This window comes from Barbatula barbatula (assembly GCF_947034865.1).
Source record: "Barbatula barbatula genome assembly, chromosome: 23".
NCBI lineage: Eukaryota > Metazoa > Chordata > Actinopteri > Cypriniformes > Nemacheilidae > Barbatula > Barbatula barbatula.
Genome location: NC_136786.1, coordinates 13,266,586 through 13,293,327, shown reverse-complemented (window position 1 = coordinate 13,293,327; position 26,742 = coordinate 13,266,586). Strand labels below are relative to the sequence as shown.

Below are 26,742 nucleotides of genomic sequence, written 5' to 3'. Positions count from 1 at the left end.
CCAGTAAAACTCCAAAAATGTACATGGATACAGCAGTCCATGCCTCGAGACCCCCAGTGACACCTCCCTACAACACGTAGGAAGAAATTGGGAGGAACCAAGACTGATTTGGGGGGACCCATCCGCCGGCACATTTGAACATACTGTACTTAAATATGTACAAACAAAATTTCTAGACACATGTTAGTTACCTTTTAACAGCAGGAGTCCCGACCAAACTGAGCTGGAACTTTCTTATTTTAACCAAATAAATAGGCTACAAGAGCTGGAACTGACATCGTACATATCAAACTCACAATTCATGTGTTCGTCATAACAAAGAACTCTGTGGTTTGAAACAAAATAGAAATATTTCCCTTACAAAAATTAGCCGTACGTAAAAATAAGAACATATTTGGCACAGTAAATGATACGCTCAGATTTAAAGGTCGAATTACAGTTGCAATCTTGAATAGATATTTTTGCAGGTATTTTCTCCCTATTTTTAAATAATGTTAAAATGTTTCCTTTTGGGATGGTTTGCAACAATGCACACCGTGAGACCTTTATTTCGCTTCCATCCGTGCATTTAACTTGGGGAACGAGGACCTCTAGTGGCCAAAAGCGGCCGCGTCTACTTTGCGCATTTGGGAAGCTTTTTTGTTTTAAAATGGTTGTCGTAATTGTTGCGTTTGGTCTTTTGACATCCAGAGGAAAACCCGGCTTTCAGAAATAACTACCAAACACACCAGGATCTTTCAGAATATATTCATTCAATAGCCTACTTTATATAGACCTCGGTCGTGTTTTATTGGCCAGAAGACAATGATCTCGAGGGGACGGACTTGGATCTGGACTGCAGAGTGATATCTCATTCATAAATTACTCACAACGCTAGAGATCTGCTGTTTTCCAAGGGACACTTGCCAGTATATTGGAACAATGCACTCTATAAGGTAGGCGGTGCTTTTGTCTACAGCTGCTTTTAATTAACTGGCCTACTTTTTATGCTTTTACTTTTATAACCCCAGACGTTTTACCAAAGTTATAAATTGTGTCGTATCTGGTGCCAAATATATTGTAGTAATGTATGTATGACTCTGCTTTAAATATATTTAAACGCATTTTTGTGTGCATCACTATATACTGTACAAAACTTCTATTGAAGTGTAGCCTATATTAAACAAAATCTGCTCATTGTAAAGAAATGAAAACACATCTGTCAACATTAATATTCTCTCTATCTGTGATCAGAAGTTTCTTCTGTGGTCAGTGGAGTTCTTCTGTAAGGCTTGATGATAAAACAGTCATCATCACCGGAGCTAATACAGGTATAGGCAAAGAGACAGCCAGAGACCTGGCGAGAAGAGGTAAGAATTGGATTATCATACACTGTATTTTGTAATATACATTGTGTCAACAAAGCCTTAAAAGGAAAATGCTGTGTGATCGTACTCAAATACGAATGTATAGTATCATGCAATGTAAGTCGCTTTGGATGAATGTAAATGTAATCCTGTTTGTTCCATTAATTGCTCATGAAAAGCAGTGAAGGCATCAACTGCCGACCAGTTATGGGACAAAACCATGTATCTGCCACTAATAAAATTAAATAAGAAAGGGTTGTGGGAAGGTTAGGTGGAATAATCTAGATTGATCTATTACAATCATTGTTAACAATCATGTTGCCTGCAGTAAACAGAATTACTTTAGATCTATACCGTTATATTCATACATATTTCAGTCTGTTAAAACACTATAATCCATGATAAACAAAAAAAAAGATCAAATAAATTATGCCCAGCGTTCCAGAGTGTCAAACGTGACACCGCATATGTAAACAAAAACAGACAATATTTCATTTTAAAGTGACAGACTCTTGACAGCATTGAATGTGTGCTGATAAATAAATGACAGGATTATAATACTGTCTGCCAGAGAAATGTACGACTGCACACTTTCCCACATCGACCCGCCGGATTCCAACAAAGAAACACTGATGCTTGCCAACCAAATTGCTCTGAATAGTATAATAGACTTTCTGCACAGTAATTACCAGGCAAACAGCTATTGTGTTAGTTCATCAGCCTTACATCCCGGTTTAGCACCAAAATAATTGCTTATGCAAGGACAATTCACAGCAAGGGCATTTGCTGGAATATGTAAACAAAGTTTAAGATCCAAGAAGATTTTCTGTCTTTTTTTAAGTGAAATGTTCCATGACTTGTCCTGAACGTCTCTATGTTGCCTCCTCAGGAGCTCGAGTCATCATGGCCTGCAGAGATCTGGAAAAAGCAGAGGCCGCCAGAAAAGAATTAATGGAGGATTCTGGAAACCAAAACATTGTGTCAAATAAACTTGATTTATCAGATACCAAATCGATCAGAGCGTTTGCAGAACTTGTAAACAAAGGTATGATATTACTTAACATGGATACGTTGTATGTATTTACTTAAAACAATGTGAAATCTTTCTAATATTCTATTTTGCTAATATAATTCAGTATTTTCATTTCAATATATATTATTGAATTTATCATTTTATTAAAATATGAAGAGTTAATTTGCAAAAACAGAAAGCTCTGTTTAAAGTATGTTATTAATGAATTATGTTGTCCAGTTTTTTATTGTGCTTTATTGTGTAAGATTTGTATTAATATTAATGAATCAAGACAACCCAATTTCTTTTACCTAGACTATCAATGTTATTCCAGACCTACCTCACTTGTGTGTTTAGACATTTTTACCAATCCTTTATTTGTTACTTTTTTTTTAGAGGAAAAACAAGTCAACATCCTTATCAACAATGCTGGCATCATGATGTGCCCATATTCAAAAACCGCAGATGGCTATGAGATGCAGTTTGGTGTCAACCATTTGGGTACAGACGTTTTTTGTTGTATGTTTTTTAGCTTTAAAACTCTTATCATGACAGCTAAACTATAATTTTATCAACGTAAATAGCATTGCTACTTTTTCACACAGTAAACCAAGTAATGTGGTCAAACTAAGCACTATTAGCATGTACAAGAAAACCTTATTTCAGACAGGGTGTCCTAGACTTCCTCCAAAGTTGAATAGTTTGCTCAAGGGACATAACCTCTAAACTGACTTAACATTTGCTTTACTATTTATCACCCTCACCCCAAGTTGGTTTCCTGTTGCATGACTCGTCTGCCCCTGCCAAGACCCAAATACTCACATAATATACATCCTCTCCATACACATCCACTTCCATGCATTTATTGAGTCATACACAAAAGACATCAACAGGACACATGGAGACAATGAAGGTCATTATGGTCAAGCAACCCCTAACTATTTTTATCTTTCCTAAAACGCTGATAGGTCATTTCCTACTCACCTACCTTCTGCTGGACCTCATAAAGAGATCCGCCCCCGCCAGGATCATAAACGTGGCTTCTGTCGCCCATACGTGGGGCAGCATTCACCTGGACGACATAAACAGTGAAAGGAGTTACTCTCCCCGCAGGGCCTACGGGCAGAGCAAACTAGCCAACATCCTGTGCACTCGATCGCTGGCTAAAAGACTGCAGGGTATAAGACCTTCATAGCAAATATCCACGTCAGACTAAACATTTCTTTTAGGAAGATAAACTTACATTTCCTGTTATCATCTTTTGTTCCTAAATTCTATTTTATATGGTTACAAATGTCACGTCTCTAGGCACAGATGTGACTGTTTACTCCCTCCATCCTGGCGTGGTGCAGTCCGAGCTCTTTAGAAATGTCAGTAAGCCTGCACAGATAGCATTCAAGGTCTTCAGTCCCTTCACCAAGACAACTGTGCAGGGGGCTCAGACCACCATCCACTGTGCTGTGGAGCCAGAGCTGGACAAAGAGAGCGGGGGATATTACAGGTACGCAACACGGTATTATCATGATAATCAAATGCAAACACGGAAACGATTCTAGCTGTGTTAATGTTGTGTCAGGTTAAAGCTTAAGGATCTCATTCTTAACAGTGACTGTGCCCCGGCAAGGTGTTCAAGAGAAGCTATGGATGATGAAATGGCTCAGAAACTCTGGGAGCTCAGCTGTCAGATGCTTGGCATTACTTGGGACTGAAAGACGCAACGCCGCTACTCTCCTCTTAATAATAGAATTATGAGAAGAGCGAAACTGAAACTTTTGTACTAATGCCATAGATAATGGGAACTGCAGCATTTATACAACGCATGACCAAACCAGCACTGTTTTATATTGTAAATCTAATATTATTTTTTAAGGTCCTCGGCTGTTTCCAATTTATCTATGCTGTAATCATTTAAATAAAACTAATGAACTCTTAGGGCTTAAAATATATCCGGGTTTACTGAATTGTTATATGTTCTCAGTACTCAGCTTGTACTCAGCTTTTTTCAGAATATTTACATCCACAGTAAATGAACTAATGAATTTAGCTTATATTGTCTGAGGATGTTTTGCTCTCTACTACCTTAAGGAAACAGTAAATCTCTATATTGCTTCAAACGCTTACTTGTGGCAGGATACGTGTCATAATTTTTATACACTTTTATGTAAACGTAAACTTTTTAAATAAACTTTTCATCAGTGAAACGTTGACTTTTATGGAAAATTACTTTTCTCGGGCCGGATTTTTCAAATCATACGAGTCTTTTACATCCCAGTGTCTACACTGCAATGATGATGTGGACAAGTAGTTGTATTCTAACATCCGGTCGCTAGATGGCAGTAATCACGTCATCGTACGAAGCAGTTTTGAGAGAGCGCGCATGCGTCATCCTTAGCGCTGCGTCAGTCTTTCCGCAGTTAAATCTACGTGGCTCAACACACATAGCGTAGTCAGTGTCTACAGCAAGCTGAACCGTTTCGTCATCTTTTGATTTTCTAACACAGGTAAGTTTCTTCTTTATCAATCTTGTAGTTTTTAGTGCTCTGGACCGACGCTTGTTGAAGAATTCAGCTTTTTTAATCAAACCATTTATTCGTTTACGTTATTGACGCTTCTAAGCTGATCTTTGACTTTCCGCGTAAACAGCGTCTCAGATTGATCGGTTAGGATCGCTCTCCGAGTTTTATTAATATCTATCCTAAGATATTCATGATTAACAGGTTTATAAATAAGCTAACTAACGGATTAAACTTATTTTGTATCGTTTAAAGATAGCTGATTGGCTAACGTTAACTAGCAAACCGTGCTAGTTAGCCGACCAATTAGTTATAGTAAAGGTCAGTATTATAAGCAGCATTAAAGACTTCTAAGTAATCCAGCGATGAGACCCGAACGTTATATTTCATGTAAACTTGGTTGTATAAAATAAACTTTATTCAGCGAGATGTGGGAAATCAATCCGAGTGTAACATTAAAGTTGCGCTGTTGTGTAGATGACGTGATCCTGTCCGGTTGTGGTTCTTGCTCGGTTCTCATTCAAATTCTCTTTAGCCTTACTTCAGGATGGATCAGATTATGCAGTTCGTGGAGCCCAGCAGGCAGTTCGTCAAGGACTCCATCAGGCTCGTTAAAAGATGCACGAAACCAGACAGAAAAGGTACGTGTCGTCTCCACCCAAATCTTTAGAATGTAGCCTACGTTTTATGAGCTATTACAGGGACATTTATGCTTTTTTAAAGACAAAAACCTTAATGTAGTGACATTTTGTTCTCACTGATAATAAATAGTGGAACTGAATGAAATATGACAAAAATATTAAACTGTCTTTAAGGGACATCTTGTAAAATAAGCCTATACTGTAATGCAATACAGACTTTGTACAGTGTTTAACTTTACTCGTATTATTAAAATTACATTTGAACTTGTTCGCTCTCTCTGTGTTCTAGAATTTCAAAAGATCGCTATGGCAACAGCAATTGGATTTGCCATCATGGGCTTCATTGGATTCTTCGTTAAACTCATCCACATCCCCATCAACAACATCATTGTGTAAGTTTATTTATTTTATAATCCACACATTGATCGCAGTACAGAAACATTTATCACAAAAAATTGTTGTTATTATTATTATAATACAATTATGCTTGGACCTCAAGTGATAGATTCTTGGGTCTGCAGTGATTTGTGTAAAGATATCTTGACACGTTGTGACATGCAGTCATCTGTTATTAAAGCAAGAATTGTCTTTTGTTTACAGTGGTGGCTGAATCCTCTTCATAGTGAACCCATACAGACCCTCGGCTGCCAGAAACTGTGTTTGATGATGAATCGAATGCGAGAATTTGTAAAAATATTTTTTTTTGTGCGTTTTGAAATTTGGCTGTGTTAATAAATCAAAAGTTACACTAATCATTGTCGTTGTTAATAAAAGGACGTTAGTGCTGAAAAAGGCACTTTTTAAGGATTGGTGATTTTGTTCACAGTTTTCTAATACCCATACTCCATAAAAGTGGTTTGTCATTTGTGACCGTCACAGGTTTTCTGCCGCCTTTGGGGTCGTGGTCCTCGTAAGTGTTTGATGTGCTTACTAGCTCTCCAAAAGCCAATACTCGATTTTCTAAAAAAACAGAAAATAGAGGGGAAATTACAAAAGCAAACAAGTTCATCTTTCAATGGATGGTTGGATAGTTATGATGGTCTTAAAATGTGTTGTCCAAAAACACAAGTTGTTTTAATTTAACAGTGCAGTCAGTCTCACCAAACCTATCAAGAGTGTGTTATACTGAACTGGAGAAACTACATGCCCTAATGTAGCTTTGTGGGACTGACATTGCTGTTCTCTCATTCTCTGGGTCTCTCATTGAGTTTGACTGTTGACCGGAAACTCCAAGCAGCAGTGGTGCTGTAATCTGGGTGCCAGAGAGAGTTCAATGCATCTCACTTCACTGGCCAAGCTTTATAGGAACAATAGCATTTCTCTTGATCATTGAGCATGCCATTTCTGATGGACAAACCTATTTGCTGTTCAAAACAAGGCGTTGTACCTGTTGGGTGGTATTTAGACCAAATTAAAATTTGTGTTGGTGGTCCCTTGTGAAGTCAGACATGCTTGAAGTAATTTAAATCAGGCCACTCAAGCATTGGTAGAGACGCAAAGAATATTAACTGAACCAGAGTACTGAACAACACACTGGTCGGTCTTGACAATGTGGTTAGTAACAACAAAATTACAAATCATAAAGAACATTTACTTGCATTAATATAATTTTGTCTAATACATAAAAACTGATTATAAGGACGTTCCCAATAATCGTGGTAACAATTGATGCTGCCGTGAACCCCAGTGGCAAAACGCTTTATTGCAATTTCGAGATTCACCGCAAAATTGTCCAAGTTAGCCTAACTTAACATACATATTAAATTATCATTTAATATTTATGTTAAAAATACATAAACACGTTTATGTGGTAATTTATTGTAAGACATGTATAAAAGCCCCATTTCAATATGTGCCTACAATTTTGTGGATCCAACATTGCAAATTTTTCATAGAACACACTTTTGTACTATTTTATTAAGGCCATACATTGTTTACTATTGTGTATCATTTTTAACTGAGAATATTTTTTAACTAAAAGAATACAAGTACACACAATATATTATTGTAGTAGCCTTATAATACATTAGTGATTGCTATAGCCGAATGTCCTGCCCCAATTAGACAGTATTATAACATGAAAAAAGATACATAAACCATACATATTTTCTATTATATTAACCAAAGCAAATGAAAAGCATGATAAAGGTAAATAAAGCAACATGTAAAACTTGAATAAGCTGGTTTACACTAAGGCTGCTGAAAAAACACTTCAAAGTCTCAAGAAACATCAACTTCAAAGGCAGCCGTGAGAGTAACAAACAACAAACAGAAAGAGTTTCACTACAGGGACTGACTTTAGTTTGTCAACTGTGAATGGCTCACAGTCTCTACAAAGGCGGCTTCCACAAGTTAATCAAGCGCGTGAATGATTGTAGGAAGGCAATTTCAACCAAACAAAAGCTCGAGAGATCTAAAGCGCTGATAAACTTGACTAAACTTTGCAATTTTCTTTTCCTCTCTTCCTCTCAATGCCACCGTTTTACAGACATTTAGTGCGGAAAAGAGAATTGTTCATCAAAGGGTGAAAGCTTCAAATAACAGAACTCGAGTACTGAATCCTCTGCAGTTCGCAAATCGACCAGTGGTGGCGACAAAGCACTTTGAAAAGATAATGCTTCTTTCACTCCTCAACTCATGTTGTTCACGATTTCAGAAATAAATCTTCAAATGCTTCAAATGTATATTTATACTAAACACAAATGACATTTTGTTCACTTAATGTAATTAAAAACCAGAATTAGTATGATTGACTGTCATTGTTTTAATTAATGTACAAAAATATGCATTATTATAAAATGAAAAGGTCAAAGTCAGACAAGCAGTATTCTTGTTCGTTGTTATTTCTTTACTTTAAGTTACCAAGACTTTTTGCCTTTTTAGTCGACTAGGTATAAATATATCTGTTCTTTGTCATATATCTGTATTATCATTCATATCCAGCATGCATGATGGGTTACGTGGAAATGTAGCAATAACACATTTAATACCAAGTTTGCGAATGGAGGGAGGGGAAGAGAAAATGCTTGTTCTACTGTCTTTGAGGACACCTGTTTTTTGGAAGTTGGTTGAGGCTCATCTTCCAATCTCACCTGCAACCATATTAATTATTCTCTCTTTGTGTTTGAATGAGCGATATCAAGGTTTGGACAGTGAGTTGATCTCATGCATGTGTAATAAGACTGGCTCAAGCACGAAGCTAGTTCCCTGTGTTTCCAGGAAACTTCATTAGTAATCCCCTCAGCCTGATTCAGATCGATATCTGACTCTGCGGCAGGAGCAGAAATTAATGCGTGCCTGTTATTGATAACAATGAAGATGTTTGCATGTAGTAATTGCATTTTCAGAACCAATGCACTTCACTTAAGTACCCAATATTTACAGAACAAATTACACGGAGCCCCAGAGAGGACCAGGTAGTGTTAAAAACATGGTACAGTCATGGGGCGGAGTCATTTTCAAGCAAAAACTGTACCCAAAAGTCACCTGCTTATCGTGTGAGGTGAGGTTTGCTGCTGTAGTAGCCATCTGGTGTGCATTGATAGCGCTTCTATTAAATGTTTATGGCTTCATTGGAGGGAAGTTACAAGGCTGAGGTGACAACTCGATGCTAATTCGTCCTTCAGATAACATGGTCTCTGTGCCCGAGTTTCTTACAGGTAACTCGCTTTTTCTTCTGGAAAATCGCTGTTTGGTTTCCAAGAAGCAACATATTTTATGTGTATATGTGTCCGTGTGGGCTCAGTCTTTCCAGAGTTACCGTCGTACATCATTTCCTTCAAATGCTAAAGTCATCTCAACAACAGTCATAAAGAAAGTACATTTAAAACAATAAAAGCTGGGACCCAACAAGTAGGCTGACTACATATGCAGAGAAATGAAAATGTTTCATTGACATAAACTGTCTGAACTGTGCAATGCAGTGAGGCAGCCAAGGTTATGCACATTCATCGCCTTGCAAAGTGAATGTGTCGCATTGAACCTTGCAGAATAAATGAGAGTCTAATTCATCCATTTGTAGATACAGAGGCTGTTCGCAATTCGCTTTGGATAAAAAAAACCTCACCCAGGACACATATGGTCTTCCAAGCAACACATCTCATAAAAAACAATTCTCACGAGGAACACCATGACAACGAAGAAAAATCACTAGTTTGTCTTTTTCACTTTTGTTGAGGATGCAAGACCTTTTGAGAAGGTGGGAAAAAGTCAGGACGTGACAAATGGAACCAGCATGTTTTATAGTTATTAAGGTGAGAGAATGTGTAAGGAAAGTGACTTCAAGGTGAAAAAACGGTTTATCAAGTCAGCAACGATAAGGAACATTAAACAAAAAGTATCACAGCTTCTTAACAGCTAGGTATACTTTCTAAGGAATAGTCCTTGTCAATGCAGAATTTTCTTTGAATGCAAGTGTATGTTTTCGTGCATTTTATCCTAAATGAAGTCACAAAAGTAATAGCATAATTTGAGGTACATTTTACTGAGGAATATTTTCACTTATTAGGAGTTATGCACAGGAAAACAGGACAGAAAGTGATTTCTATAACTTTGACATCATGAAACATATTGAAGACATATCGTGGCATAATGATGAACTTAAAGTGATAGTTCACCCAAAAATATTAATTCTGTAATTTGTACTCACCCTTTTGTCATTTCTATCATGTATTACTTTATTTTGAAGAACACAAAAGGAGATATTTAGAAGGATTTTAGTAACCGAATAACAGTGGTAACCATTCACTTCGATTGTACAGACAATGCAAGTCAATGGGTACCACCGTTATTCTGTTATCGACTTTTACCCAAAATATATTTTGTGTTCTTAAGAATAAAGAAAGTCATACATCTATGAAATGACAAGAGTGAGTCAATGATGTAAGAATTAAAATTTTTGGGTGAACTATCAATTTAAAAGTCATCATGATAATGTAATTGAATCACTGGTAACAAAGCAAAACGGCTCTTAGAGTTGATTCATTACTCTTGTAAATTATATCATTCACTGTGACTATGTTTTTCTGATTGTTTAAAGCCGTAAAACAGGGTCTTTGTCTCTTTAAACGCAAACAACACTTAACACCTCTTAAACTTACGCACACAGTAACCCAAACTGGCCTGTGTTTGTAATTTGAAAGGATTTTCGACAGCCCTAGGCTCAGATTTCCCCACTAACGTTTCTCATCCATTGTCCTTTTGATCCAGTTTTACAGCATCTTCTCTTCACACATCATCCAGCCCCTAAAAGCATCATTAAAATTCAGACCAAAGAAGCTGCATCTCACCGGGATAAGGAGCACATTAACGAAATAGGAAAAGACACTTCTGGGACTCCAACAAGCACGAGTCCCTCCGAAATCATCCTGCCTGGGATACGCCAGCTATCCGTTGGACGGCTACATATCAGGAAGTCCTGCCCGCTTCCTCGATGCTCAAAAAATCTGAGTTATGGCGTACTTTAAAACCTGCTGAGTCATGCTCACTTTCCTTTACCAGAGCGCGTAATGTGGGATTGTATTTAGCCCAGTTTGAATTACTGTCATGCTACTGTTAGGGTAAAAGAGAGACGGACACTCTCTCCTGATCGGAACAAAACCTGTCAGCCAATTTTTGATGGGATTGAAGGCACTTTCCCCACTCAAAGTCATTTTGATATGCAAATGAGAATGCCGAGCAGGAGGTTTTGTCAGGCATTGTTCCATTAAGAGACCTGACATCTTTCAAGACCTCAAAAGAAGCTTTTTTCCCTGCGTGTGCTGTGGGAAGAGCATTTGAGTGGAAGTAATTGCATCTCTGACACCTTTCGTTGAAATTGACGTGCCTCAAAATAACGACATGCAATTTTGTTCAGTTTGTCAGGTTTGTGGATGTATAACAGTATTTGTCCCGTTTTGACCTACGTCTATGCAGGCTAATGATATTAACTAAAATCTGTGAACTGTTTGGCCTGGGCCATTACTTGGTACCTTGTATCGATTCACCAACACAAATTGCTGTATCATGTGACAATACTGTCGGAGCGGACAGGTTTTTTTCTTTTATTATCGCCGTGGCCAGAGAGATTCTGATTTTAGATTTAGGTCGATTTTCCATTTCCTCTGATTCAAACCACAAACAAGTTATTAACACAGTAATATCGCCAGTGTTAAAAAAGGTGAAATTAACACTCACAGTGTATAGTATATAATCCACACTCTCAAAGTGTGGATTATATAAACACTGTGAGAGTTAATTTTAGACCATTTTGCTGTGCATGAATACATGTGTATATGAGGATCTGTTTTCGAATCCAACACACAGACGTGCAATGTCAAATGGGTTTGGCAATGAGCTGTTTTTAATTAAAACGAAAAAGATGGCGACTAATTACAACAACAATCCCATTTGCAGTGTTTGACTTTGATCTGCACAGTTTTTACATCGTCAAATTTCATAGATATATCATGACAAGAGTTTGATTGGAAATCTCTGTGAGCCGCCTCATAAGCAGCAGGCGGTTCATTTATTACAATATATTGAATTTCATTCTTAGCTTTTCAATGATTTAACTGATGACCTGGAAAGTCGACCTGCTGCTAAACCTGCTTTCCTCACCCAAATCCCATAAAAAACCCATAAATCCCTCAGCATAATTTGATCCATAAAAACATCTTTAATCGGCTTCTCGATTCAATTCAAGTTTTGAGGGAGAGTCACAGACTATTCTGAAAAGACTTTAACAGACAGAGAGAGTCACAGAAGTCAGATTTGTCAAGTCAAGCTAAAAGAAAACCTTCATATGACCCTTTTAAAAAAAATCGTCCTGCACATGCTCCCTCCGTCTCAACTGGTCCGATCGTGCTATAAAGTATCAAAGGCAAACCTTTCTGTTATCTCGTCCCTCTTGTTTCAGAAGACAAAACACCAAAAATCAATGATGTTGGGTTGTTTCAGTCTGTATTGACAAAAACAAACTATTTTTAGAGGCCACATTAGAGGATGAAAGAGTACAAACACACAAGTGGACCTGTCCTTGGTCGGTTCTATAGCGATCGGTCCCCTAGATGTGACCTAATTATAATGCCACATACAAAACTATTATTCAATGCTATTCTTGTGGCTTCCCAGAGAACACACAAACTGATTGTATCATTGTATCAAAACGTCTGAGCTCTGTTTGCGAGATTCACCCTCGTGTCATTCAAAATCAAGTCCTCTGTGGACCACCAAAGAAGATATTTTGGGAAATGTCTCAGTGGTTTTGTGTCTACGCAAAGGAAGTTTATGGGGTTTAATGTTGTTTGGTTACCAACATTCTTAAAATATCTCCTGCAGAAGTAATAAAGTCATACAGGTTTAGAAAGACATTTGAGTGAATAAATTATGACAGAATTGTCATTTTTGGGAAAACTATCCATACAGAGAATATGTTGAGATACATTGTACAAAATAATATTGCTGAAAATGATATTATGAACATGCTTTGTAAGAGCAATCCAATGTTAGAAAAGATTATAGTGAAATTAGATTTATACTTCATAATTATATAAAATACAAAGTTATAAAACTGAGTAGATTCCCTTCTCCAACCTGAAGAAACTGGAAGCTGTTCTGATAGACGAAAATTTCACTGAATTTGTATAAAGTTGCATACATTTAAGAGATGGTTTAAAGCTGTATTAAAGGCAAACGGTGTACCAACACCTTGTTAAATAGGACACAACACATATTTCTCTGGTGTTCTCATTATTTTGTCCATACCTTGTCATTTTATTACTACAGTATATCGCCCGGCTCAACCCACAATGCATCCTGTCAACAGTATTTGTTTCATAGCTCTCTTCATCACAATAGATATTGCAAATCTCCAGTTCCACCTACAAAAACAATGTTTTTATGTCTTGGTAAAACATCACCGCAGCATGTTGTAGATAGGACTGCTTCTGTGTCTGTCTGTGCAGGGAATATAAATCCTCTTTTGGAGTCGGCCTTTGCTTCTTTCTTAGCACTCTCGCATTTCAAACAGGCTAGTACTCGCACATTCAGACGCGGCTCCCATGTGTCTCAATTTCCCTTTAACAGCTATACTAATGTTTCCAGCCATACACCCCCTGTCTGCGCGGGAGCGGCTAATGTTTGCACAGTTTTCCTCTCTGCGGTCAATCCCTAACGGTGGTCGGGCCGCCAGAGTTGGAGCAGAAGTATCTGAGAGCCATTATTCCACACGAATGAGCTTTATGACTTCCAACCTACAATCTCCATGTTTTCTGCTCTGGAAGGGGTCACAGATGAACTGCTATACATAGCAGCTCGAGCGGTGAGAGAACGGGCTTCTAGTCGCGAACATGTCGCATTCTTGTAACTTTACGTGTGTGAAGACTTGAGTTCAAACTCACTTGAACCCAATAATTTCCACTCTGGCGATCTTTATTTTCTCCTTGGAGACACAGATTGGGTGAAAAGCTATGGAAATATAGCAAAAAGAGAGCGAGAGAGAGATAGAGAGAGAGACAGGGAGCAAGTAAATAAGAGGTAAAGACCAAAAAGAAGACAAGCTGTCCTTTAGCAGCGGTGGGAAAAAACACATTAGCTTCTGTCCTTCAGAGGTCTTTAAGGTAATAACTGAAATCTGACAGCAAAGCTATAAATGGCACACTATAACTACAGTAATCACAATAAATATTCACATTGGCCAATGTTCTGTAAAAACACACCACTGACGACTATTCCACGTCACCCCACAGAGAGGTTTATGGTAATACGTCACATTGGATCGTAACACTGCATCCGCCTGGAGGACATTGAAGATCTATCATATGGTAAGCCGAGTGCAAAACGCCATCTTACGGTATGTTATAAAACTATGAATAGTGATACCACCTAGGCACCCACCCCACTTCATTACTGAGACAGAGACAATCACTGCTGTTAGCTGTTTGTGGAGAGGACTGCATGGGGTGAACATCAATATATCAAATATTTTTCTTGATTTAATGTAACAAATAACGCTATTTATATTTAATTTAAATTCATATTAATTTATATTATTATTTTATTGTAAAATGTTTGTATTAAATATAACATTTGTTGAACAATTTGTTAAATGGGTTGTGTAACTTTGTCGCATTTAAAGAAACCATATGATACATTGACATCTAGCAGTTGATCTTGGTATCGCATAATCTAAATATTGGAGAGGCAAGTTTAGTCAAGTAACGGTTCTTCTCTTTTGCTTTATATCAGAAATAATCCTTGTCTGTGAAAACCCAGCTAAAGTTAATTTGGTTATCTGCTTTTTACATAAATATACTGCTTCCTTCATAATATAAAGAACATTTGTGAAAACATAACCTTGAAATCTTTAATATTGAACAAGTAAGAGCATATCAAAGATTGACTTCCATTGTATGGACACAAAACCACTGAGACATTTCTCAAAATATCTTCTTTTGTGGTCCACAGAAGAAAGAAAGTCACAGGTTTTGCACGACACGAGGGTGAATAAAACATAACAGAATCTTTTGGTTGAACTATCCCTTTAAGACTGATGGGGTTGTGTGTACATACTGTATGGCAAGAGCGATTGTAAACACTGTAATAGAACACATCATCTCAAAGCTTTTCCATTCTGTATACTCTCACTTGTACAAACTCATGCTGTGGTCTCCTGAGGAGAACAGGGAGAGGTCTTTTAAAGATTCACATGAAAAAGTCTGTCAGTAACCCTCAATTTTCTGCGTTCATAACCCTTAGATTCAACCCACCCCCCAAAAGAACACAAGATGACCTACCAATGTCAACAGAGAGATAGCACCGAAGGCTAACTGTATACGACAAGTATTCAAAACGCATTGATAAAGCAACCAGTCATGTGACTTCAGGAACTAAAAATGTGTTGCACAAGTGAAGCATGAATGTTATGTTTATTTTAATGATCTAGACGTACGTCAATTCCACGAGGCATTTTTAAGGCTCATTAAAGGGAATTTACAGAACGGTACATATAGCGTTATTGTGAGTCATATCCATTTTTGTGTCTCCAGGTGCTAGCTGAGCTAACTTCAAGTGCTCTACGGAGTTCTTGTCAAAAGCCAAAACGAAGGTGTGATTACCATCTCAAAATGGGGTTCTTTCCTGGTCCTGATGACGAACTTTAATATTTGGCCTTGATATCTACCCTACAGCAATCTCAAGAGAACAGTAATGGGCCGTAAAGTCATCCCATTTTAACGCCATTACCAAGAATGAGTATCTAAGGTGCTAAATCACTCTGGGCCACAGCGGGCGTCCATTAAACAGCCTTTAATGAATTACCCATAACCTCTAGGAAGCCGGTGCCGTCAATGCCACCTCACAGACAAACCGCGTCTTTCAATGGACACGAATCTCGTATCCACTAAGCACTTGTGCTTACGTTCTTATCACCGGGTACCTGTACCGTTCAAACTGAAGAGTCTCTACCGTAACGCTTTGGACTGGATGTGTTGCAATTTGAGGTCAGCAGGGCTTCCGTTGCCAGTGTCATTATCCGCAGAGGTGCTGTTGAAGCGGAGGCGAGCAATATTCCTCCATATGTGGGCTATGAATGCTCTTCCCCTCTATCAGAGGATTGAATTGAATGCTTGGAGTGTGTTCTGTGATGAAGTTATAACCCTGATGTCAACTAGAGAACAATGCACCTAAAAACTCTAAATGGAGTAGTTGTGACGGATCGGTTTTAATTCTTGTAAGAAACACTTGTTTTAATTCAGGCAGTTTTAAACCAAAGCCAAATGAGATGCAATCTTTAAAAAATACTAAATGTCGGTGGGGAATGACAGAGCCAATTTCTTCAGACTTGGATATAAAATAAAGTGATGATAGCAAGCTCTAGCTTTTTAAGCGGTTTTTAAGACTACAAAAGGAAAAATCTGTCATGATTTATTCACCGCCATGTCATTCCAAACCTTCTGTGGAACACAAAAGAAGATATTTTGAAGGATGTTGGTAACCAAACCACATTGGACACCATTGACTTCCATTGTATGGGTACAAAGGCATTTCTCACAATTCTGTAGAAGTTTTGCCTCGAGTCCAACTGAATGTTTGTTGGGCTTCTTGTCACAAATACAAGTATGTAAACACAACTAAGCTGTGTGGTGCTTCTGTGTTAATACCACAGCGTGATTACATCAGCCTGGCCTTGTTTTAATACACACACATCATTAATATATTCCCATAGGTTTTATTTACTGCGCTACAGGCTCTGGAAGCCCCTTCAGCTTGAATGTGTGTGTACCTGAATGCTGTTAATGATGTTTGTAAGCATCATCTAGCTACTGGTTGTAAGTTGCTTGTGGTAAAGCTTTTGGCAGGTCTGCTTCCCAAGAGGAAGCTCTGAATGGAACTCCAGCGAAAGCGTGTGGAAATCTTTTCGCCAAGTTTAAATGTACGTCGGCCTCGGGCTATTGTGAGAAGCAAAACTGACATGCTTCAGCGCGTTATCTGAAAGCGTTCACAAGCGTTTAAGTAAATACATTTGTGGTCATGAATAATCCATGAAATATTGGGGATAATTAAGGCTGGCTCTGCTCAGACATTTTCAAGACAAGCAGGAATGAAAATGTGTAGCGGGCAGTGATTTCAATTTTTAGATTACTTTGGATGTATGTGTACGACGTTCAGTTCCAGAACCAAATGCAGTTTTCACGCTTGCGTTCTTACGATAGGACACAGCGACCCGCCTATGACTGAATAACATAGTTAGGGTTGGAATTTGGTAAAATCAATAATTCACCATCTTAACTCTGTGATGCTTTTTAATGTGATCCTCTAACCTAGTTCAAAGAGCAAACAGAGCTAATATTATTAGGGTATTCATTTTTATTAAGGCTCATTCGTGTAGATGATAAATGAGAGAACTACCGCTCGATTCTCTGAAACTCAATGATCTGAAAAACGTTAAGTAATTAATCATCTGCAAAATGTACAGAAATAGTCTTCTGTGATATAGTCAAGACAGAAAAAACAACTTTTAAACATTTTTCGCCGATAAAAAGCATACACAATAATTCAACTCAAGATTAAATGCTTGTTGATAGAACTGTGGTTTAAAAACCAAGCTGGTATTTAGAAAAACATCCCTCTTGCTTGTTTGATCTCGCTTATGTATTTTATGTCATATGTACGACCCACTCCCAAACTGATCTCTTTTCACGACATATTGCTAAAACCCCAAAGGCAGAGAAGTATTCAAACTCATACAGGAAATTATTAAACTGATCACAGGCAGTTTATCTCTGGCAGAATATAGTTTTGCCAAACATTCCCCCATTATCACGCTCAAGGGAGTATGTGCGAGAGCTGAGTGTAATGAGACAAAACAAGGCTAATAAACACAGCATCAAGAAATGCGACAAATATACGCTAAGTCATTTTTATGTTCGCAGCTTGCGTTTTTCTAAGTGAAGATGAGGCCAATAAGTTGACACATGGCTTTAAGGAATCTCACCCTGATGAACGCCACCTGTTATAATGTTTGCGTTTTTTTTACAATATATTTAATACAATTGACAAACAATAAATTCTAACGCAATACATACAAAGATTTTTTGTTTGGCTCACGAGGTTGGAAATGGACCATCTGCTAGATCACAGACCACTGTGAGTACATATTGGGAATATTATTTAAATGTAACTCACTAAAATCCACGCACTTTTACTTTTTTACTCAACGGGGAAATTCTGAATCTGCTAACACAGGACTGCAGAAAACAATACGTGCTAGCATTTGGCTTCATATTTGGTTTATAAAAAATAATTTTAGAGAATTGTATTATTATTATTATAACATGTATTTATTAGTATTTCCGTCTTAGTTCCCCCAAAATAATAATTCTTTCAGTATTTACTTGCTCTCTTGTCATTTCAAACCTGTATGACTTTCTTTCTTCGGCGGAACACAAACAAATATATTTTTAAGAAAACCGTCACGGCACATTTTCACTTGCATTGGTTTTGTGTCCATACAATAGAAGTGGATGGGTGCCGGCACTGTTTGGTTACCAACATTCTTCTTCTACTATTCTATAGTTTGTTTATGTTGTTAAGATAAAACCATCTATACAAGCAGCACACTGATTCCAGATTAACAATGACGCTCAAAACTACTCCGTTACACAGCTAACATATTACTACAGCAACGACAACATACTATATCTTGGTTCTGACAAACACCAACAACAATGTCACTCACATACTCATCCGAATCAAAACAACCTCCTTGTGTTGATTTTTTTAGACGATCTTTCTCTCCAACGTCTCTCTGCTGGAAGGCCTTCACTATAGTATAGTGGGTGCTAGCATTACCGTCACCATAGTACTGTAGTCCTAACCCTGCCTTCTCTTCATTTTGAAATATTTTCCTTTGAAAAATACTTTGCTTCTCACTTAAACGTAGAAATTTGTACAAGACAAAAAGTTAGAAAGGTAAGAAATTCATTTTGCAACAGTCCAAAAATGCGCCTGTGTAAAAAGTTGTTTTTGATAAAAGTGTCTAAAGGCAAGTAGTAAGTAAAGTGTTTAAAGTAAGAATTCAAGAGATCTGGGTCAAAGGGCAGATCCTCAAACCGTGAAGATCAAACCAAACTTTGGCACTTTCATCCAGACCGAGACCACGAACAGCTGAAACAATAACGCTAATCTTCTCAGTCATGTATCTGTCACTTCAGTCCCAGCACAACAACACCCCGTGTGCCCTCTGCAAGATTTAACAGGAGGAGGGGCAGATGCCTCTGCCTCCTGGATGCGAGCAGGTCGTGTATTTTTCACAACGGGGCCCGGCTTATTCTCAGTGACAGCTTGCATTAGCAGATCAAAGGCAAACAGTTGGGCAACATTACTATTCCCTCTAATGTCTTCAGTCAGAGCATTCACTTTGGCACACCTTTAACATTTAATGCACGTAGAAGGCGGTCGACTTTCAGCAACTGTGTTCTCCATTTACAACGTACCAGAGAAATGGGACGGAACAATACAGAGGCTTTTAGAAAAAAAAGTTTGATTCGATTTCAAGAGTTTAAGAATACCCGTTTGTAAACAGCCGTTTGGTGCAGCTGGTGGTGCAGGAATTTCACACTCCACCAATAATCTCTGAAAAGCATACACCTCCTTCTTCCATTATATATTCCAACAATAAAAGTAAACATTCTCCTCAAAGAAGATGGATTGCACGGAACAGCGTGTCTAGTAAACAATACAAAACCAATGTACCCCAAAAATAATTTTCTATCCGTTGCTTTTCCTTTGTTCAACGCGTGACTCATTCTCAATGAACCATCCCTGGAAAAAATAGCAGTTTCACACATCAAAATCAACAGAGATCAAATGCGCAGAGCAGCTAAAATACACTGATGTGAACACTAAATGTAGGCCTGACAAACTGAATCAACTGTAACATCAGTGAGAGATTTCAGCTGTCAGGAGTAATGAGCGTCTCCTATTCAGGACAGGCCGTACAAATGGTGCACAGAGGATGATGCCGGTCGTGAGTCCTCTGGGATAAGTGTGTTTGTGTGGGTGGACGGACGGACATGTGGGCTACAAACGTGCAACTCACCCAAGTTCCATTTGAGCCCAGAAGTGGTGGTGAGACAAGGGCAGCCCACCGGAATGAGACTACACCATTTACCCTCCAAACCAGTGTTCACATTTAGCCGATGCAGTCTGTTCTGTAAGTGAGATAGAAAGAAAGAGGTGGTCATTGAAAGAGTAGGAGAGATTCATTTCATTCCATTTATTTTGATATATTTCGTATTCTATTCTATTCTTTTGCAGACTTTATAGGTTTGAAATGACAAAAAAAGCTACATTTCAAAAGATGTATGTTCTCACCCGCAAGAGCCATTTGTAATAAGATTCTTGTCTCTCTCCCACAAACAGTTTGGTTCAATATTGTGATCATTTCAATTATCACTTTTCTAAAGCGTTACGTTATTGCCTACGTACACACACACACACACACACACACACACACAGACACACACACACACAGACACACACACACAGACACACACACACACACAGACACACACACACAGACACACACACACACACACACACACACACAGACACACACACACACACACACACACACACACACTTCCTTAGAAGCAAGATGAATGATGAGCCTTCCAAAATTAAAAAGACTCGAAAATTGCCAAGATGTTCCCAGAACGATTCTGTTCAGCCTAATTACCACCTACAACATTCGGTATAAAGTCAGGCACTAAATATAAAACCTGGCTTTTTATTTCAAACTTTTGCAAACTTTAAAGTTTGCCAGTTCCAAACTTATCGAGAATGATGCTTCTGGAATGCCATGGATGGCAGTAAATAAATGTCGCAATGACAGAGGACTGAATTCATATTTTATAGGTCTGCTTTATGGGAGTCTTTATATAGATTGAGATGCATTCATTTAAATTTCTGGCCCATTACAGCAGCTAACATATTAACATATTCGGAGTCGCCTCAATGTCATGTGTTTTCTATGAACTTCAGAGGTTGATTAAACCTTCTTTTACAGAATGCAAAATAATGCTGCCATAGCAATTCTGTAGTTGTACAAGGTCAAAATGTCTTGTGAGGTCGTCGTGTACACGGGTAATAAATAATAGTACGGTCCCAAAACTTTACTGCAGTATAACATCATTTAGCAAATTCTGGTACCTGACAACAAAGTGATGCAAGCATAGTGTGAGATTCGTTTTATTTGACATGACAGCATTTTGATGCAGTTTATCGCTACATTAAATCCATATGGGAACCATAGCAAGTATGCACTATATAAATATATTTTTCTACAAACATAAATGAGACCTTCAGACCATAGCAACAAAATCTCCTTTGTTACACAAAGTAAAGTGTGGTGAAAGTTTATTTAATTTAATAAATGTGCATAAGGTTCAGGTTTATTTTTGGGCACTTTGATGCAGTTTGATGAATACATTTTCGTACTGTGAACTAATAACAATATTTCTCCCAATTTTCAAATAACATTTTTGTTTCTATTTGCACTTCCATCCATCCATCCATTTTCTTCCGCTTATCCGGGACCGGGTCGCGGGGGCAGCAGTCTAAGCAGAGATGCCCAGACATCCCTCACCCTAGACACTTCCTCCAGCTCTTCCGGGGGGACACCGAGGCGTTCCCAGGCCAGCCGGGAGACATAGTCCCACCAGCGTGTCCTAGGTCTTCCCCGGGGTCTCCTCCCGGTCGGACGGGCCCGGAACACCTTCCGAGGAAGGCGTCCAGTAGGCATCCGTAACAGATGCCCAAGCCACCTCAGCTGACCCCTCTCGATGTGGGGGAGCAGCGGCTCTACTCCGAGCTCCTCGCGGGTGACCGAGCTTCTCACCCTATCTCTAAGGGATCGCCCAGCCACCCTGCGGAGGAAGCTCATTTCAGCCGCCTGTATCCGGGATCTTGTCCTTTCGGTCATGACCCAAAGCTCATGACCATAGGTGAGAGTAGGAACGTAGATTGACCGGTAAATTGAGAGCTTCGCCTTGCGGCTCAGCTCTTTCTTCACCACGACGGACCGGTACATCGACCGCATTACTGCAGAAGCTGCACCGATCCGTCTGTCAATCTCCCGTTCCCTCCTCCCCTCACTCGTGAACAAGACCCCGAGATACTTAAACTCCTCCACTTGAGGAAGGAACTCTCCACCAACCTGAAGTGGGCAAGCCACCCTTTTCCGACTGAGGACCATGGCCTGGGATTTGGAGGTACTGATTTTCTATTTGCACTTACTTGCAGAAAATGGAAACTAGAGAAAAAGGTCAAAATAACAGAAAAGATGTTCTGTTCATATGCACTTTCAAGCAATATAGAACAGTTAAATATTTTGTTTTACAGTTAAATATTTTGTTACGTAACAACCCGTTTTGTATCACAGATCACATGTGTCTTGTCATGTCTTTGTGTCATTAGTGAGTACCCAAATTATATTTAGCTGTGGTCCTGCAGTCTGAATTGAATATAATGTATTGTAATGAAATACAACCATATAAAGGGAAAATAATGTTCCCCCACTGTAAAGCACACACGTTCACATGAACTGGCAAACTCAACATTTAAATATATTTTTCTTTCCTTAAACAGGAACTGAACATGTTATTCACAAAATATGACATAAAACATGAATTATTGACACTCTTCTTTAAATTTTATCAGCCGATCTTGAAGACTGTTGAAAGGGAATTGATTTAGCATCTATAAAGACATACAGTACCAGAGGCTGGTGTTGTACCAAAGCCAAAATTCAGATATTGATCCTACCTTAGTGTCTCGCTATTCTCTGTTCCACATAAAACCACTGGACTGATACGCAATACATCTAAAAGAATATCTGAGCAGGTCTGAGCATTCCAGTGTTCTTGAACATCACTCAAATCTTGGTATTGGCCAATAGGGGAATAATGATGCGCTGAGCTGTATCGTCACAAGACACTCCATGATCCTACAGTCATGCACTTGCCTGAACTCACAATTTCCAATATTTATGACGACCGGGGTCTCTTAAAACACACACACACACACACAAAACTGTGCATATATGCTTTTATTGAACTTTGAGAAACCTATAATTGTGTGATAATTCTGATAAGCACAACATATTGTGAGTTGAGCGGATGTAATTCAGAGACGTGACCTTTTAAAAGTGCACAAACATGAAAACAACAGAGCGAAGGAGGCGAGGTGCCTCTGCGGTTGTTAACTGCTTAATATCACGATTGATCTTTAAGTGCTGCAATCAGGGTGTCAACAGCACACAAGTGCAAACATTGATTAGCAGATGCTAATGAAAGACAAGTGTTTACCTCTTGGAGGAGGAAGGCCAGAGAACAGCCCTGTATAACAACCACGGGCAGATTGGTCATCTTCTGGGCATGAAATAAAGTCTCCACGGAGGCCATGAGCTGATCGAAACGGCCTAAAAGACCACCCAGCGTTACTATTGTGTCCACCTGCAAAAAGACGGTAAAAAGGTGAAAAACAAACACGCACACTGATAAATAGATTCCCGGTATTGGTATAAACAGGAAAGATGTGAATACACAAACAAGCAAACTAAATGAATAAGCGAGTGACTTTGAGAGAAAAGTACTGCGATAAATGATATTAGGGATGCACCAATATGTACATTTTGGCCGACAACGGATGATTCTTTAACATTGTAAGCCGATAATCAATATATAGGCCGATATACTGTATCTAGATATTAATGTAACATTTCCTTAGACTGAAAATTAAGGCAAAAAGTGGACAAGAGCTTTTATATGAAAACAGTCACTGCAGAAAACAAAGTAACCGTTTTTTCTCTTTTCCCCATGAAAATCATGTACCAAGCCTACTTTACATTAGTTAAAGATTATTTAACCTTCAAACTCTTCTGGTATATTTTTTATCCAAAACAAATAAATTATAGATGTTCTTCCTGAGCAACCCAGAACAATTGTCTTAATAGCCACGAGTCTAAAAGATCTCAAAACAGCAGTCTGATTCAAACAATATGCTTTTTTTCCTATAATTCAGACATTCATAAATATCTACACACTGTACCTACATCAATAATGTGTTGCTAATACCAGTAAGTGAATGATCACGACAGAAAGACAGTACTGTACTGTATTTTAACTGTGAGCAGCGTGCAGCTGAAGAAGTTTAACCAGAGGAAATTATTTGTGGTTTATCGGCTATAATATATCGGCCTAAATTTTTATTATCAGCCGATAACATTCAAAATGATAATTTATCGGCTGATACAGATATGGCCACTAATTTATCGTGCATCTCTTAATGATATTTATGCAATATCGCTCAAGTAGGAGTGTGATTGTGCTCTTATATCGACATGGCTGTGATTAGGCCAGAGGCAATCACAGCCGCCGATACAAGAGCACTATCACACAGCTACGAGGGCGATAATGCATTTATACAACAGTTCGATGGCACAGGTTTATAGATAAATCAGAAACCATTGTGATACTGGTGTACCATCTCATGGCTCTCAGCCAATCAGATTCGAGAACCAGAAAGAACTGTTGTATAACAATAAATATCGCTGCACTCTTTTTTTTGTGCTGCTGAACAAACAAATGACCAGTGACTCAAACAAACAAATTAATGAATGAACAAGTGCATAAACACACACATTTATAAGTGAGGGATTGTGGGAGCAAAGCAGATGAAGATACATCATGCAGCCAGGATAAATGTTGTAAAAGTGCTGTTGCACATGCAAACAAATAAATGAATAAAACAATAAATCAATGAGCTAATGACAAAACGAATGAGGACAAATGTTTATAGGGCTGCACAAGCAAATGGACGAAAGAACACACATAAATAAATAACAAAACAGTACTAAAAGATAAATATCCTAAACATACTGTTGCAAATAAACAAACACATTTATGAATGCACAAATTAATACACAAACAAACTAAAATAAATTTGAGATCATTCTTAATCAACTGATATGAAGAAGGCTGCAAGCTTTCATAAGCACACACTATTTAAAATTTTTTTTATTGATATAGTGTGAAATCATATTGTGAATTTCATTTATTTTTTAACATTAGTTGATGCATAAGCAAGCAGAAACAATGAGCAATACATCTACAGCATTTATTACTGTAATGTTAACTTCAACATTTACTAAATCAAAAGTTGTATCTGTTAACATTAGTTAATGTTAACATAATAATCAATACACCTAAAAACTATATTGTTCATTGTTACTTCATGTTAGTTAATGTATTTACTAAGGTTAACAAATACAACCTTATTGTAAAGTATTATCATATTATTTATTTCGATATTAAATGGTATGGTCAACGTTTGTTTTCATGCTTTATTTTATCTTGTGAATCACTCATGCATCATGCTACGCAAATAATAATGAATTTATACACCGTTTCATCGGATGCGGTCGAGCCTGACCCCTAGACCCCTGACCACTATTATCTAAAAATATTATTATTAAAATATAAAAAAAATATTATTATGTTAACTTTTTATATTTTGTTTAATTTGGGTTAATATTAATCTACATTGTTATTTTATTGTACAATATAAAATAAATGATTTGTTGCAATTTGTTGTATGTTAATTTGATTGAATACACAATTTGTTGAATGGGTCCTGTAGTTTTGACGCATTTTAAGGAACCGTATGCAACACTGACCTCTAGTAGTTGAGCTTGGTATTGGTATCGCAGTCTAAATTCAAAATATTGGAAAGACAAGTTTAGCCAAGTAACAGCTCTTCTCGGTTTCTTTTGATTGTTATCAGAAATAACCTACAGGCACTCTATTGTTTGTGAATGTGCACCGGAAGTTAAGGTGGGGGTCACAAATGTGCGCATGCGCAGTAACGTTTTTTATGTTGTTAAGATGAAACCGTCTATAAACATTAATATAAAACAAGCCAAGTAACTAGTGACTTCAGGATAAATAAGTGCTGTTGTAAAGTCACGTCGTAGCTTTTCCCGTCCCTTTGCAGCCTCTGAATTATGCCCATCTTCCAGCAACAATAGACTCATTAATTATGGCAAGTATTCAGAGGGAACGGTGCGAACTAGAAAACGTTGAGTTGGCAGAATCTCTTTGACATTTGCTCCCGGGACAATTTGTCTGACTGTTGCAATGTACCCATCACCCTGTGAGATCCAACAACTCCATGTGACAAAAACTCTTTAAAATGCACCGAGGGTGATGAACGCTTCACAGGCAGCTCCTACCCGCTCGCTTAAATAGCAGGACTTTATGAGACATCCGACACATAAATTGTTCATGTTACGGCGCCTGTATAATTATGAGGACTGATTGCGAAACTTTTTAAAAAGCGAAACAGAAATAATGATGTGCTCGTAACTTGGATTCTGAGGTCAAAGCATCCTCGCAGAGCTGTAAACACTACAGTGAGCATGTGGAACCGTTCAAAGTCTTTCTCATGATAACAGCAAAACTTTGAGCAATAAACAAGCGTTATCTAGAGGTATCCGAATGAAAGTCTCGCAGAGCCAGACGTTTAATTATTGGCATAACGTCTGGTCAATTTCGCGGCCCTTGCAGGAAGGGGCCCGTCTGTAAAATAACCAATCACGTGTGACATTTAAGAGGTGGGTAAAACTGAAATCAATAATAATACAACCATAATTGAGCAACGTGCAACAAAGAGGCAGCTCGTTCAAATAATAG

At 38.1% G+C, this 26,742-nt stretch overlaps 3 protein-coding genes across 9 annotated transcripts in view; 2 read left to right on the top strand and 1 right to left on the bottom strand.

Moving 5' to 3' along the window:
* Window positions 1-595: 595 nt before the first annotated feature.
* On the top strand, window positions 596-4,602 carry LOC306888948 (retinol dehydrogenase 12; the record flags this gene model as incomplete). Of its 5 annotated transcripts, none has more annotated exons than XM_079447561.1 (7): window positions 596-935; window positions 1,234-1,349; window positions 2,236-2,391; window positions 2,755-2,859; window positions 3,327-3,536; window positions 3,667-3,859; window positions 3,965-4,602. In XM_079447561.1, 7 exons carry the CDS (start codon window positions 922-924, stop codon window positions 4,065-4,067), a joined length of 897 nt encoding a protein of 298 aa, XP_079303687.1. In that variant the 3' UTR covers window positions 4,068-4,602. The 5 variants fall into 5 exon arrangements, with proteins under 5 accessions (XP_079303687.1, XP_079303686.1, XP_079303689.1 ...); XM_079447560.1 differs by having other exon boundaries at window positions 3,935-4,563; XM_079447563.1 differs by lacking the exon at window positions 596-935 and adding an exon at window positions 939-1,067 and having other exon boundaries at window positions 3,965-4,564.
* Window positions 4,603-4,760: 158 nt separating this feature from the next.
* sec61g (SEC61 translocon subunit gamma) lies at window positions 4,761-5,908 on the top strand (the record flags this gene model as incomplete). Its single annotated transcript, XM_079447568.1, has 3 exons — window positions 4,761-4,859; window positions 5,407-5,512; window positions 5,802-5,908. Exons 2-3 carry the CDS (start codon window positions 5,419-5,421, stop codon window positions 5,906-5,908), a joined length of 201 nt encoding a protein of 66 aa, XP_079303694.1. The 5' UTR covers window positions 4,761-4,859; window positions 5,407-5,418.
* tpk1 (thiamin pyrophosphokinase 1) overlaps window positions 5,870-26,742 on the bottom strand; it is a 43,716-nt gene continuing 22,843 nt past the window's right edge. For 2 of the 3 annotated variants that reach the window (XM_079447564.1, XM_079447566.1), the window contains exons 7-9: window positions 23,359-23,505; window positions 20,091-20,202; window positions 5,890-6,472 (exon numbers count right to left, since the gene is read on the bottom strand). In XM_079447564.1, the coding sequence (XP_079303690.1) occupies window positions 6,333-6,472; window positions 20,091-20,202; window positions 23,359-23,505 (399 nt within the window). In that variant the 3' untranslated portion in view covers window positions 5,890-6,332. Of the gene's footprint in view, window positions 6,473-20,090; window positions 20,203-23,358; window positions 23,506-26,742 lie in introns of all 3 variants that reach the window. The other variant, XM_079447565.1, reaches the window with a different exon arrangement.